Source organism: Mus musculus, chromosome 2, assembly GCF_000001635.26.
Source record: "Mus musculus strain C57BL/6J chromosome 2, GRCm38.p6 C57BL/6J".
Classification (NCBI taxonomy): Eukaryota; Metazoa; Chordata; class Mammalia; order Rodentia; family Muridae; genus Mus; species Mus musculus.
Window position 1 is genome coordinate 121137292 of NC_000068.7, and position 15787 is coordinate 121153078.

Sequence of the window (15787 nt, forward strand, 5' to 3'; positions counted from 1 at the left end):
AGATTTATTTATTTATTATATGTAAGTACACTGTAGCTGTCTTCAGACACTCCAGAAGAGGGCGCCAGATCTTGTTAGGGATGGTTGTGAGCCACCATGTGGTTGCTGGGATTTGAACTCTGGACCTTCAGAAGAGCAGTCGGGTGCTCTTACCCACTGAGCCATCTCACCAGCCCGGTCATGTTATTTCTTCACAGTAAAGCAAGAAAAGTAATTAAAAGTATATTGCGTAATGCAGCTCAGCTCTAACAAGGAGCCAGCACAACTCTTAAGAGGGCAAGGAAAAGGAACAACTCCTAAAACCTTAAGCAATGCAGCAATGTAGTATTAGTGTTCTATCTTACCACATAGGTTACATGCCAGCGCCTATGGCTTTGGTAGAATGCACAATATCAACCTGTAGACTGACAGAGGAAAAGCACAACTACTGTGGCTCACTTCCTGCTCCCCAGCCCCCCCCAACACACATCCCCTTCTTATAGTACTTGTATATAGTATAGTTTAGCATAGTACAGTACTTATCTGACTTGTGGACTGATGCTGCCTATCTAAGCTGCTTGGGGGTTTAGAACAGTGTCCGGCTGACAGGAACAAACATTATTCATTATAGAAGGTACAAAATTAAGGCATTAAATGTCTGGTTTATTAGCACTTATAAAGCTAGATAAATATAAAACATTAGCAAAAAAGTGATCAAAAGCATAATATCTAAGTTGTACTTTTTCTCACTGTTAAAGTTCAGTGTTCAAACTAAAAGCACGAGTCTTTAAACTGCAGTGTTCATTTTAGACTGTTTGCCCATAGCCAACAGGTCAACACTACATTCCTGAACTATACTCAGCTGTGGATTTTTACCATGACCTGTGTGAAACTTTTTCCAAAATATAATCTAGGTCACAGACCCAGGTTTGGGAATGTTTTTCGTTTTTGTTTTTTTTACTTAGGCTAAAGGTTGTTGTGACTCAATAAATAATAGGTCCTCAGACCTAGGAGTTGTGCTGGTTCCTTGTTAGAGCTGAGACTGGAAAACTGATAGAACCCCAGAAAACTCTTCACATGATGCTGAGGCCCCTAGGATGTATGCCACTCTTTTGATGCTTTATTTTTATACTTACTGCTGGTCTGTATTTTAATCATCATTTTTATGGTCTCTGCTCAATGGTGTGGTAAGGAAGAAAGGTGTGTGTGTTGGGAGTGTGGCAATACAACAAATTCACCCTTAGGTCCTAAATATATCAAGTCCATTCTTTATTGCCCTGAACGTAAGGAAGAAAGGTCTAATGCCACTGTGTGGGGGTTGAAATAAGTACCAAAGGAAAAGCAGTTCCCTCCACCTCCAATAAGCAGGAGCTGCTGCTCTTCAGGAAGGAGGGCGCTGCTGTGGTTGTGCAGCATTAATGGCCATGGCACAGACGCTGTGTCAATCTGATATTCAGAGCTCAACCCTGTAGTCAAACAGATAACAGTCACTCCAGGAACTGAGGAGGAATGAATCCAGACCCCTCCAACCAGAAGCAGCTTTCCATTAAACACATGAGCCGTGTGAGAGTACCTTGGGGTAATGGAGGGCTGGATATCTATTGATTCCCAGAGGAATCCAGAGGACACTGGTTTGAGAAAGAGTACAGAGCTCAACAGTTCCTCAGAAGCCCCAAGACCTCCAGCGATAAGTGCTCCCCCTTGCCAACTGCAGGCGCTATGGGAATGCCGACCTTCGGGTGATGCGCCTTGTACTGGGATTCTGACCCAAGCCATTGTCTCTACATGTAGAAAACGACAGTCACTTAGTACAGGTTCAGCCACACTTCGGCCACCATACACAAATAAGTATCTTTGATTCTGATAGTATACTTCCGTTGTTGAATGCCGCCAACATGACAACACTGAACCTTCTTCCAAGGCAGCCTTCGTTACTGTTACATTTTGGCCCTCAGAGCAATTATCCTTACTTTTGTATAAATCAAGTTGGAGAGCCCCAGAGGCTGGACTTACTGGGGAGAGTCTTCCTCCAAGAACCAGAACCCGAGTATCAGAAAGCCTTGTCATGGTGTGATAAAGGCGTCCATCCCACTGGCCTTCAGTCCCCAAGGTACTTATTTGGCAGCCTTCCCATTCCGAGTCACAGGATCTGGAGAGCACGTGAAACCTGCTCACTCGGCAGTGTCGTCCCTCTTGTTCTCCAAAGCCTCCTGCACTGAAAATAACGCCAGGGCTCAAGAGGGCAGAGGCGTGGCCATATCGCTTCAGGCTTGAGTGCTGGTGGTCACTAGTGACTACTCTGGCAGAAAGAAACCCTGAAGGCGAGGCAGGATCTATCTGAAAAGAAGCCTCTGAGGGCTCAAACACTGGAGTTTCTGACAGAATGTCTCCCCTAGATGCTGCCAGGATGAAATAATGTGAACACTTCAGATGCCACTCCTCATATTCATCAAAGGGTTCAAGCGTCTCAACCCGCTGGCGCTCTTCTGCCGAGAGAAGGCGGCGATAGAACTCGTTCAGGTCCAGGGCGCTGCAGGCAGTCCAGCCAGCTTGAAGGAAGCGCTGGCGCTGGGCCTTCACGACGGGAAACAGCTCCAGGCCATGCAAGGGTGAATGCAACCGCTGAAAGTGCTGCAGCATGATCTGCCCAAAGGCATCCCCCGGCTGCATCTGCTCATAGATCACGAAAAGGGCGTCGGGGAAACGCTGGGCGGCCCAGGCAATGAGGGCTGTGGCACTGGAGGGCTCCAAGTAGGTCAGCACCGCCTCGGCCAGGAGCAGCGTGGGAGAGGTGGCGTCCAGGCCGGCGCCATCCAGGGCCTCTCCTAATCGCTGGAGCTCCCGCAGGTCCGCGCCCAGGATGCGGTAGTCCGCGCTCTCGAAGCACAGAGATGACGCCGAGTCCCCGATCTTGAAAGGACCGGTCTGCGCACGCAGCTCCGGGGTCTCCTCGATCCTCTCCGCCTTGAGCCGAGACACGTCCGGGAAGTCCACCTCCCAGACGGCAGCTCGGGCCAGGAGGCCCGCCGCTTTCAGACGAAAATAAAGCGAGTCGGAGCCTGAGCCCAAGGACAGGATCTGGGCTCTGGTCCGGGACGGGAGCGCGCTAGTGAGTTCGAGGAAGGCGCGCACGCAGTGACGCACGGCGCGCGCGCGCACGTAATAGCCGCGGTGGATAAGCGGCGTGCGCCGCACGGGTCCCGGGACCAGCAGCGCCGCAAAGGGGTCGCGCACGTATCCGTGTGCGGCAAGCGATCGTTTGCTGAGGGAGCTGCTGTCGTTGGTGCTCTGGACCGTTCCCGCCCGGCGCTGGCGGCCTCGCGGGCCCATGACGAGAAGGTGCTCAGCAATACTGCACACAGAACACTTACCGAGCTCCCGCTCATCCGCTTCTGGGTGCGTCACTTCCGAGAAGACCGCTCTCTGCCAAAACCCGCGAGAGGTTTTTTGACCTTCCCCCCCCCCACCCCCCCTTTCCAAATTACGTTTTCCTGGGAACACGCCAGCTGCTTCGGTAACAGCTAGCGCTTGGAGAGCTCAAGTTACCTCTTTGTACAGGCATTTTCTGCAGGGAAAAAAAAAACTTGTGTAGATCCTCTTATTTGAGAACATTTTTAGGTGAATCGGAGGCTGACGACCTGATACCGGTTTGGTCCGGCAAAAGAGGACCAGCACCTCGGATCTTAAGCAATCCAGAGTAGATTGGTCCTTGCACAAAAGTAACAGTTGCTCCTTTATTGAGTGTTCTCGTTGCGAGGGAGAACTCATTTAGATCTTAAATTAGGCCATATGGAAAGTGAAGAAAGAGACCTTTACGGATAATTACTGATTATTATTAACCCACTGCCCCTGTACGTGCTGTTTATTCTCATGTAGTCTAAATTCTGTGCTAGGTCTACAGTGAGTAAGTATTCAGCATGTAAAAATGACACTCCCCTCCACTTCCAAGATTCTGTGATTCGTATGTGGTATTGAGTATGTCTGCTGAAAATCGCTATAGAAGAGATGTGATTATTCCCTGTGGCGTTGTTGTTTAAAGGAAGCAACCCAGGTTGGACTTTTAAAGTTTCTACATTTGATGCTTAGGAGATACCAGTAAGAAAGCACTCCCAGAGATGCGTAGAAACTTCATCATTTACTAATTTAGTGTCTGCTTGGATTAGGAAAGGAAATAGAAAGACTTGAAGAATGGTTAACTCAGAGCAGTAGTATGTAACGGCTGAGAGTATGAGTTCTGGAGTCCAACTGGATCAAGAAAAATTTTCTATGAAGATTTGGTTATTGGAAAATGTTTTAGGGTTAGGAACTCGTTAGTGGTCTTAGAAGAGCAGATTGTGTGGCAGAATGATTCAGTGCGTGCAAGATATGTTAATAAAGGCATCTAGTCGACCAGAAGGATCAGAGACAGGAGGCAGCAAATACTACCCTCCATCCAGAGACAGGATTTTCGCCTGACAGACCCAACCCATTTAAGGAAAGTGTTTGTGCGACGTAAATATGAAATAACATGTTTTCTTGTAAAAGCAAATTCGTGCTACATGTGTAAGCTAACCTGACCTACGCAGTAGATTAAAGGAGCCCAGAGTTAAAGGGACAGACGAACGCTGGATTTTTAGTTTTCGGGTGTTTTTTTTTTTCTTGTTCTTTTTTTTTTTTACTAGTCATTTCCCCATTGCAGACACACCTAAGTTAGCTTTGCTTAACTTAAGTTAGTGGGAGCAGGGGGTTGAGGGGGCTTGGGAGGTGTAAAAAGAAGATATCAGCAGTGACTGTGTTTCTGTTTGCATGTTAGATCTGAAAATAGTTACATTTGTTATTGTAGGTGAAAGTGATCCCAGAGCCACACATAGTGCAAGTCTTGTTTAAAATGGCAATCTGAAGGAAGTCCAGCACCTCAGAGATTCCCACTTTGATAAGTTTATCGTCCAAGCCGAGAATAAGAGCAAAGAGAAACTTTTCCTTCTACTGAAGTGATGGAGGCCGGACAGCAGTGGCCTGGGAAGACAGACTTTTATCTGCAATTACCAAAAGTGGTAAGAATTAACTACAGAGTTCTTGTTACTGTATAATGGCTTTTGTATTGTTTTCCACAAAAGAGAAGTAAAGCTTATGGGTAGAAATTGTAGAGTGGGTATAGCTGAACCAAGTAGCTGGCCTAGTATAAACTACAACTAGGAACCAGGCCACCAGGGCCTGATGTATGGGGCTCTGGATCTCGTGGACTCTTGTGAACTGATTGTCCTCTTGTGTTAGGAGCTCCATGCCCACTTGAATGGCTCCATTAGTTCCAGTACCATGAAGAAACTGATAGCCAAGAAGCCACATCTTAACGTTCATGGTCACATGACCATGATTGACAAGGGGAAGAAAAGGACTTTACAAGAGTGAGTTTGGGAGGTTGTGGGAATTTTTTGTGGCTGTATTTTGGGATTATAATATATAAGAATCAGATTTTAATACTTAGATAGGGTAGACATCTGGCATAAAATATATAACCTAACTCACAGTGCTTTTCCAACTGTCAGACTGACAGTATGTTTAATGATTTATATTGTTTGTCATATTGAGTTGTTCCTTAGATTTGAAAATAAAGACAGATTGATTTTTCTCTATTTGCTAGTCCTGGCAGGATTAAAGAATAGGAATGGCTGTTTCATACTTTTCAATATAAATAAGTAATATCTTATTTTAGCTATTAAATTGTCTTTCTAGATCAATGTAATTTTGAAAAAAGGTGTATCCTATAGTTCTTTGTAAATTTAAATATATACTTACTATTAACCTCAAATTTACTAATTAATTCCATTCTGAGGGTTTTTCTTGAGTAACAGGTTTTGATGAGGGAAGTGTGTTAAGACATTTTTTTTTTCATTTGTAGATGTTTCCAGATGTTCCAAGTTATACATCAGCTTACTACTAGTGCTGAGGACATCCTGATGGTGAGACACAGAGGCAGGTTAAAATGGCGTGACTTTCCACAGCAGTGCACAGCTCACCTTGCGCATGTCCTTTGGCTTTCATCCACGCTCTGATGGAGATGCTTGCTCTTTCCCCCCACTTCCTTCCCCCTCTTTATTTTTTCCTTTCTTTTTCTATTAATTTACAGATTTTTTTTCATGACAACTCTTTGAAAAGTCAGTGTAAGACATTGGCCTAAGAGCTAATGTAAAGTCTGTTGTTGTCTTAAAAAAAGAGGAAGCGGGTGGAAGGGAAAGGAAGGGAGTGAGAGAAGAACCAAGGTCAGCATTGTATTGAACGGGGAGGAGAAAGGCAGGAGAGCCTGACCCTGATTTCCATGTAGGACATGTCATAAGAAATAGTTGGGAGCTGGAGAGATGCTCAGTGGTTAAGAGCACTGGTTGCTCTTGCAGAGGACCTGGGTTTGATTCCCAGCAACTACATGGTATTGGGACCCCTCTGTAACTCCAGTTCTAGGCATCTGACCTGGTCCTCTTCTGACCTCTTCAGCACTGCACACACGTGGTGCACAGACATATGTGCAGGGAAAAACATTTGTGCATACAAAATAAATTTTCACAAAAGAGAAATATTTGTCCTCAGATAGGCATATTTCTTATCTGTTCCTCTCTCTCTTCTTTTTCATGGAGCCTAGACCGGTCTCATATTTTCTCTGTAGTTGAGGCTGGCTTTGCATTCCTAGTCTTCCTGTCTCCACCTTTCAAATGCTGGGATTCAGGTGTTCACCACCATGCCCAGGTCAGTAAGGAAAACTGTGACAAATCCCTGTAATCCAGCACTTAAAAAGGACCACAAAATCAAGGAGACCCTGGGTTTGGTTTGATTCTTACCACACCTACATGTCCCCTGTCTGCCCCCCGCCCAAAAATGTATATGTATATGTATCTGTGTTCTGCAGAGTTAACTTTGAAGTAGTAAGTTTTTTCCCTCCTTGGAATAAGCATGTTCATTGTATTGATTTCCTTATAGAGAAGAGTTAACTTTGATAATTTAATAATTTCCTCACTTCATTTTTTTAAACAACAGACTTTAATTAGCTCTTAGGCCAATGTCTTACACTGATTTTTAAAAGAATTGTCATTAAAAAAATAATCTGTTCATCAAAAGTTAAGTATGTATTTCCAATGTATCAGTCACTTTACCAAGGGGACATAAAGAGACCTAGACACAGCCCCTGCTTCTGGGGCTTTGTCAGTAGATGGAGCCATGGACTTCGAGAAGCTCTCTGTTGGATGCAGAGAGAAGGATTTATAGGCATCCAAAATGATGCACTCTCATTATCTGCTTGGCAGATGCCAGGGAACACTGTGTGCTACAAGAGCTTAGATCTTACTTTATTAGTGGATATTACGGGGAAGAGAATGAAATTCTAGGTTTTAAGAGCTTGATCTGCTATGAGTAGAGTAATGCTTTGTTTACCTGCTTTCATTTTGTTTCAGATTGAAAGCTGGTGGAAAGCTCTTAAATGAGATGAGACATAAAGATTCTATGCATTTGGCTTAGTGCTGCTGGCACAAGCATCCACAGGTGATAACAGTGAAGTAGTCGTATATGACATGAACATCTATCTATAAGACTAAGAGATCACTTGCTATAGAAGTGAGATTGTGGGTCATCCTGGCTGGGTTTTGTCAACTTGACACAAACCTCGACAGACACAGCAAAAGGGAGTCTTCATTGATAAAATGCCTCCATAAGATTGGTCTGTAGGCAAGTCTACTGGATTAGTTTTCGGTTAATTATTCCTGTGGCAGGACCTAGCCTGCCATGGACAGTGTACCCCTGCTGAGCAAACCTTGAGAAGCAAGCCAGTAGGCAGAACTCCATGGCTTCTGCTTAGTTTCTGCCTGCCTCCAGGTTCCTGCCTCCAGGTTCCCAGCTGGACTTCTCTCAGTGATGGAGCATGAGTTGACAGTTGTAAACTTAAATAAACCCTTTTATCCCCAAGTTGCATTTAGTCACAGTGTTTTATCAAAGCAATAGAAACCCTAACTAAGACATGGGGTTCATGTAAACCATGGTCAAGATCACCTATTTATGATATGAAAGAGTCAGGACTGGAATATGGATGAAAAATAAGATGCTCTACAAGGGCCATATGTGGTGGCCTAGACTTTTATTCCTGGTATTCGAGGAGCAGAGGCAGATGGATCTCTATGAGTTTGAGGTCAGCCTGGTCTATGTGATAAGTTTCAGGCCAGCCAGGGCTGCATAGTAAGATCAGGTAAGTTTAGGGCCCACCTAGAATATCTGAGACTCTGTCTCAAAAAAGAGAAGAGAAGAGAGGAGAGGAGAGGAGAGGAGAGAGGAGAGGAGAGGAGAGGAGAGGAGAGGAGAGGAGAGGAGAGGAGAGGAGAGGAGAGAGAAGAGAAGAGAAGAGAGGGAAAGAGAGGGAAGGGTAGGGAAGGGAAGGGAAGGGAAGGGAAGGGAAGGAAAGGGAAGGGAAGGGAAGGGAAGGGAAGGGAAGGGAAGGGAAGGGAAGGAAAGGAAAGGAAAGGAAAGGAAAGGAAAGGAAAGGAAAGGAAAGGAAAGGAAAGGAAAGGAAAGGAAAGGAGGCAAAGAGAAGAGCGGCTGATATGAAGGGAATGGGGTCATGGAAACTGTTGTCAAACTGACATAGTCTGTACTAGGAATGGAAAAAGCAGGCAGTCCCTACTACCTGGGAGGTTTCCAACAGGCTTTGCCAATGAAATTAGATAAAAAGGAAGCTGTAGCACTTGGCCGGTCCATTGGTCACCTTCCTATAGCATTGTCAACATTGTATGTATTGCCTTTATTATCAGGTCACAAAAGACGTCATTAAGGAATTTGCAGATGATGGTGTCAAGTACCTGGAGCTGAGGAGCACTCCCAGAGAAGAAAATGCTACTGGTAACATTTAACTAGTCCTGAGTGAATGTCCTTGTAGGCAGATTTCTGAGTTTGAGGCCAGCCTGGTCTACAGAGTGAGTTCCAGGACAGCCAGGGCTACACAGAGAAACCCTGTCTTGAAACACTGCCTCCCCCGCAAAAAAAGGCAAGGTGAATGGCACCAGAGGAAGACCATCGATTAGATTAATTTAATCTAAACTATTTAATCAGCCTCAGAACAATTACTGGCAAATTACCCCTAATCTATATTTTATATGCCAGACTAGCTAATATCCAGCCGCATTCCCTGAGTACTTGCTGTTTGAGTCTTGCCTGGGTTCTTTCTGCTCCAGCAATCTGTCCTTAGGGGGCATTTCACACAGCCATGGACTCCTAGTCCATCGAGTCTAATGGAGACAACTTGCCACTCTTCTTCTTTCCAAAAATCCCACCTACCTCTATTCTCCCCAGTAATTGGCTGTAGCTTCCCTTATTTAACCAGTCAGAATGGATAGGTGAGCAAAGATCTTACATTGTTTGACACGTGAGAATCTGTTCATTGGGACTGTGACCAGATCTTGGGGCCAGTGCTTAGTATTTGAATACATAAAAGCACCAAACGAACCCACAACAGGTTGTTCTCTGGCCTCCACACAGATTTGCATATACACACAAACACCCTCTGAATGTTTAGGCACATAGACACAAAGGATATTGCCTTTGCTTTGTTCCTGCCTTGTGAATAATGTCACTGAATGGCAGTCACTGGAAAGTCTGATACTCAGAGACTCTTTAGGGACTGGGAATATTAGGTTAGAAACAAGCTAAGCCCTCTGGGGACAGAGTTGAACTGGGCATGGTTTGTAGGAATTTTATAGAACTTTCAGGAGCGCTTGCTTTATCAGGCTAGGCATGGAGCCTCCCACCCGTGATGTTTAAAATCAGAATGTTGTGTGTCCGCCCTGGGGCTGGGCAGCTTGCTGATTGTTGTTCTGTGTTTTTCATCCAGGCGAGGCCTGGAGCTGGAGTTACACTTGTGGTTAGCCACCTGGTATAGGTGCTAAGAACCAAACTGGCCCTTAAGTCCAGATAGGCTCTTAAATCCTGAGCCGTCTTGCTGGCCCCCCGAGGAGAAACGTTTTAGTATAATATTCTTTGTCTGTGGCCCTGTAGACTGACCCTAAAACATCATGTTTGCTAGGCAAATGCTCTGCCACTGAGTCACAGTCGTATTCCCTAAAAGATGTGGCCCAGGCTGGGTTCAAACTTGAGATCCTCAGCATCTACCTCTTCAGAGTAACCCACCATTACGTGATGTCACAACAGTTAATGATGACTGCATTTCAGTCACATTGAAGAAAAACCAAAATCAACTTTAGGGACAATAAGTGGTTTATAAAAATGTTCATAAGCAAACATAAAAGTAATGAAAGACAGAAAATGAAAAAAAATACCAAATGACAGGCAATACAGTCCCATGGGGAAATTAACCTTGGGGAGAGGGGCTCTATGGGGGGAGCTGGCAGCATTTGGGATGGCAAGAAAGAATGAGAGAAAGAAGAAAGAAAACTAATCTTTGTCCTCTGACCTCTACATGTGTGCTATAACATGTTTCTTATATAATAGTAATTTTTAACTTAAAAAATAAGTAATTAATATCTAATAAAATTTTTTTAAAAATAAGTAATTAAGAGCCAGCATGGTGGTACTATCTTAATCTTGGCATTTGGAGGACCGAGGCAGGAAGACCTTTATTTTAGAGACCAGCCTGGTCTACAAAGACCATTTCAAAAAAACCAAATAAATAAAAAGATGTTTTTACTTAACAGGATTTTTTTTTCTAGTTTAGAGAAGAGGAAAAAAAAATCCCTCTTGCAGTGAGCCAGTTTGGTTCTCAGCGCCCATATCAGATGGCTAACTCTGGGTCCAGGCCTCTTCTGGGCTCTCTGGATACTTATGCACACCTGTGCATGTGCACATTCCCACAAGATAAAACGCTTGTAAATGTTTCTCTAAAGGTCATGCTCATTCCTCTCGAGCCAGGCCCTAGCATGGCATACAGGGACATTCATTCAGTGATGCTGCTGGAAGGGTTAATAGGTGATAATGTCTTTACATGTGCTCCTCTGTGTTCTTTCAAGGAATGACTAGGAAGACTTACGTGGAATCCGTCCTTGAAGGCATAAAACAATGCAAACAGGAAAACTTAGATATTGATGTTAGGTAAGATGATGGTATATCAGTAACAGTTACCCTTTTAAAAAACAGAATGTGATATCTTATAAAGGTAAGATGAATTTTTTTTAAATCAACTATTATCTGATTTTTACCTACAATACAAATAAATAGACTCAAGGACCCTGTTGCTTAAGATGAGAACACAATACTGAATTTAGTCATCTGGCAGTCAAATTCTAGTATTTTTGCTCAAGTTGAGTATGGCTTCTCACTGCTGTTAAGCTGAAGTGGACTTTTTAGAGCTACCTGCATAGACCCAGATGATCTGGCTGCCTTTCTTCAAACACCGCCTAACCCACTCACTCCTCTTAGTCCATATTAGCTTACTCTCTCTCCTATAGGCTAAAACTATCCATCTCAGTGCCTTGCACTTACAGGCACTTATGCCTCCCACCAGGTCCTGGCATAGCTCAATTTGGCTGTTGTTTCCTCAAGGAGGCCATCTTGACCAATCTATCCAGCATGCTTCTGGCCCCCAAATCCCCTTCTCACCCATGGTCCTCTATGGCATTAATTTGTATTGTTGTGAAGTACACACACCCTTTGACTGGAGTGGAAGTTCAGAGAAATGAGCCCTTGTTGTTGATTCACTACTATATCTCCAGTTCTTTGAACAAAGTCAGCCTTCTGATGGTGTTTCTGTCTTTTGAGACAGGGTCAAGTAACCCAGATGGGCCTGGAACTTGCTCTATAGACAAGGTTGTCCTTGAACTCCTGATCCTCCTGCCTTTACCTCCCACGTGCTGAGATTATGGCATGTGCCATGATGCTTCATCACCTATTTATTCTTGCCAAAAACTAAATCTGATATAATTAAGCTTCTAGAGTCAGTCCAATTATTTCTTTATAAAAAATACCAGAGAGCATTTTAAAATAGGGATGCAACAAATCCAGACTGAGAAGCTTTGAGGAGAAAGAACCTTTTTTTTTTTTTAAACAAAAAAACTACATACAGTTCCAGGCAATAAGACTCTTTCATAGACAAAAGGTCCTTGAGAACCCATATCCAGTTGTCTTCTGACTTTCACAAGCTAAAAATGCACACCATGCCTGTACTTGCTTTCCTACAAATGAGCATGTGCACACCCATGCATAAAATACACATTAAAAAAGGTATGAATACAATGACTAACAAAAAGTACAGACTTCATTTAGATCCTGATTAAAACTAAAGCTAAAATAAAAAAATATACACACACATACAACCAAAGATATGAAAAAAAAAAGTGAGATAATTAGAAATTTGAAGACTGGATACCAGTACTCCTTAGGCATTTATGTCTTGTTCTGTATAGCAGACTACAATGTCATATTTAGACTCACTACTTTATATAGTAAGCCATATCCAAGTAGCCCGCCATTCTTTCCTGTCAACATTCAGAAGTGTCTTTTTTATATGTATTACTAGTTTTTCAAATGTAGGTTTTGTTTTGTTTTGTTTTGCTTTGCTTTGCTTTGCTTTGCTTTGCTTTAGATCGGGTCTAAACATGGTGTAATGTGGCCCAGGCTGGCCTCAAACTCCACCCATTCATTCTCTGATAATTTTGTGGTTCTGGGTTGTCCTTACTCCCGGTGGCTTTGTGCTAAGTAACTCAGTGAAGCAGCTGAGTAAGCAGAAGGCATATGATTAAAGGTAGCCTTTCTGGGATCAGTTGGTTTGAAATTACTAGAGGTTTTCGTTTTGGTTTGGGTTTCCTGAGACTTTTCTCCTGCATCCCAGAACGGCCTTGAACTCACATTGTAGCCCAGGATGGTCTTCCTGCCTCACCTTCCAGGTACTTTGATATAGGCACACATGCACCTATGCCTGGCTTCATCTGTGATTTTCTTTATCATATCTTTCTGCCAAGTTAGTAACAACTGTATTTTTCTTATATTAAAGGTATTTGATGGCAATTGACAGAAGAGGTGGCCCAACAATAGCCAGGGAGACTGTCGAACTTGCTAAAGAGTTCTTCCTCTCTACTGAGAATACAGTTCTTGGCCTTGACCTCAGTGGAGATCCAACTGTAAGTTACTACATTTTCTCTGCTACTGGCAGAATCAGTCAGTGGGGTGAGGGTCAGTTTGGAGCTTCATATCATGCATTTGTGTCCAGCAGACACCAAATGAAGCCCTGTTCTGCTCTAGATCGCCAGAATACATAGCATGGCTCTTCTTAAGGGGTTTTAAAAGAAATACCATAAAAATAGGTCATAGCTGTTACTGGATATGACCAATCTCCATTCTTCTAAAGACAACTTACAACTAGTAACAGTCTTTGCGTGCATGTTAATTGCATTATGTGTGTTGAATAGAGAAAGGTGCTGAGTGTAATTATGCCATAAACCCCCTAGAAAGAAAGCTTTCATGAGCTTCCTGAGTGAAAGATTCAAACAAAAATCCTGATACTTGGGGCCAGATAGTTCTTTGTTGTGAGCTGTTTCTGATGTTTGTCTGTTTTTGTGATTTACATGTATGGTGTTGTTTGTTGTTTTTTTTAAATTATGAAAGCTTTCTAAACCAAGTGAGTTCTCCACAATACTAAACAACTATGTGTCTTTCAGAAATAAAAATTTTGGCCTGTCATATCCAACTTAGGTATTGAGCTTAGCTCACTGGTATTGGACTTAAGATTCAAGGTCAGGGATATCCTTTTCATGGTATATTCCCTAAAGTGTCCAACACATAGCTCTCCATAAGCAAGAGGTTCGGAAGAAACCAATGTGCCATCATTTTACCCCTTTATTGGGGTAGAACCCCACATGCCTTAGTATGCTCAGACTTCTCATGCACCCTCATTTTATCTTTAAGATAGGACAAGCTAACGACTTCTTGGAGCCTCTTTTAGAAGCTAAAAAAGCAGGTCTGAAGTTGGCATTGCATCTTGCCGAGGTAAGTACTGTTATAGAGTGGAGAGGACAGATTATAATTTAAAAAGAAGAGTTGTCTGTAAGTAACTAGAAATAAGCCTATCTTGGGGAAAACATTTTTTCCTTTTCTTTTTATGAGGTGTGGTCTCATGTAATCCAGACTGGCCTCGATTCACGTGGCAGCCGAGAATCACCTTGAACTTGTGATCCTTCTGCCTCCACCTCCCAAGTGCAAGGGTTTCTGACATGTGTCACAATTCTATTTAGAAGACATCTTTAGAAGGGGGAGTTAGAAGTATTTTTAAATGATAATTAAAACATTAAGGCATGATTTGCTTTAATGTTACTGTTTCTAAGTTTTCTCATTATTTTGTAACCAGTTATCCCCAGCCTGTGCCGGATCAGAACCTGCTTGGGATCTTAGTTTCTTATTTGCTGCATTGAGTAGAAAATAGTTCATTTAAAATGTTCTGGCTAGCTGGACAGTGGTGGCCTTTAATCTCTGCACTCAGGAGGCAGAGGCAGGTGGATCTTTGAGTTCAAGGCCAGCCTAATCTACAGAGTAAGTTCCAGGGCTCCTATAGCCCTGTCTTGAACTCTCCCTGCCCCACCCCCCCCTCCAAAAAAGAAAAAAATGTTCTTGTTATTTGCTTTCTAGTCCACCTAGGAGAAAATGAGCCTTGTTAGACGTTTCCTGATTCCTGATTGTAGTGTGTCCATGTCAGTATACCTTGTCAATATACAGCATGAGCGCACAAGCGCTGAGAAAAGTGTGAGGCTCACGAAGTTAGAGTTCCCCTACTTCCACCATCCCAGACTGTGAGGTGTTTTTAAAAACATTTTTTTTTTGACTAAAAGTTTTATATGCCTGAAGAAATTTCAAGTATAAGGAATTACAGCACCAAAAGAAAAGGATGTAAAATCCTCCCAAGAGGTGGCATTAAATTTAGTGAACGTAATTCTGTCCTTTTTTTCCTAATATATGTGAACACACGTACACACATATATACATATAGAATATATCACTATTTTTTGTGTGGAAATTCATTTTTCTTAGCTTTATGTTCACAGTTCATAAGATTATTATTAGGCTGTAAATGACTAACACAGCTAAGAAGGTTTGAGAGGGTTTAAGTAATTATGTTTTCTAAGAGTGTTGGTATTCACTACTCAGAGGGCAGAATGAAATACTTTGGTTACCAGCAGAGGCCACTGATCCCCTCCTCTCACTCTTCTGAAGATTCCAAACAGGGAAAAAGAAAATCAGATGCTGCTGAGTCTGCTCCCTGACAGAATTGGGCATGGGACATTCCTTAGCGCCTCTGAGGCAGGGGCCCTGGACCAAGTGGACTTCGTGAGGCAACACCAGATACCCCTCGGTAAGACTTAGACTGTCATGTTGCCTAGACGCCCCTTTAGCCCTTCTTTCTCTAGGCCCTGGATTGCAAGATTTATATGGAAAAGTACTGATCTATAATTCAGATATTTACAAAGTAAGACACGGTGTCTTGTTAGACGTTTCCTGATTCCTGATTGTGTGTGTGCTTTCTTGGTCTCATTTAAGTGGTGGAATTTTTAGATTCTATTAGAAGATAAATTTTAGGAGGGCAGGTCTCTGTCTCTTTCTCTCCCTCTGTCTGTGTGTGTGTGTGTCTTTCTGTTTCCCTGTTCCTCTCCCTCTCCTCTTCCCCCTCTTTTTCTCCCTCTCTCTTTTTCTGTCTTTGTCCCTGTGTTCATCGTACTGACTGCTACAGTCCCTAGTGTTAGGAACTCAATCTTCTGTTGTTTCGTTGTTGGTTTGTTTATTTAAAAAGTAAAGGTCGAGCCAGGTGGTAGTGGCACACGCCTTTAGTCCCAGCACTTGGGAGGCAGAGGCCGGTGGATTTCTG

The 15787-nt window shown here is 43.2% G+C and overlaps 2 protein-coding genes across 17 annotated transcripts in view; one reads left to right on the forward strand and one right to left on the reverse strand.

Moving 5' to 3' along the window:
- Nucleotides 1–3407, reverse strand: Lcmt2 (leucine carboxyl methyltransferase 2). The gene has a single exon (NM_177846.3). It carries the CDS (start codon nt 3307–3309, stop codon nt 1249–1251), a length of 2061 nt encoding a protein of 686 aa, NP_808514.2. The 5' UTR covers nt 3310–3407; the 3' UTR covers nt 1–1248.
- Adal (adenosine deaminase-like) overlaps nt 2753–15787 on the forward strand; it is a 19397-nt gene continuing 6362 nt past the window's right edge. The window contains exons 1-10 of one of the 16 annotated variants that reach the window (XM_030252179.1): nt 3289–3375; nt 4802–5012; nt 5233–5363; nt 5858–5918; nt 7398–7485; nt 8742–8829; nt 10950–11031; nt 12929–13055; nt 13840–13920; nt 15139–15277. In XM_030252179.1, the coding sequence (XP_030108039.1) occupies nt 10952–11031; nt 12929–13055; nt 13840–13920; nt 15139–15277 (427 nt within the window). In that variant the 5' untranslated portion in view covers nt 3289–3375; nt 4802–5012; nt 5233–5363; ... (2 more) ...; nt 8742–8829; nt 10950–10951. Of the gene's footprint in view, nt 3376–3492; nt 4031–4801; nt 5013–5232; nt 5364–5857; nt 5932–7397; nt 7486–8741; nt 8830–10949; nt 11032–12928; nt 13056–13839; nt 13921–15138; nt 15278–15787 lie in introns of those variants that run through there. The other 15 variants (XM_006500351.3, XM_030252181.1, XM_006500352.3 and 12 more) reach the window with 15 other exon arrangements.

What these genes read in the sequence shown, in the direction of transcription:
- Lcmt2 (NM_177846.3), bottom strand. Translation starts at nt 3,309, where the DNA reads ATGGGCCCGCGAGGCCGCCAGCGCCGGGCGGGAACGGTCCAGAGCACC.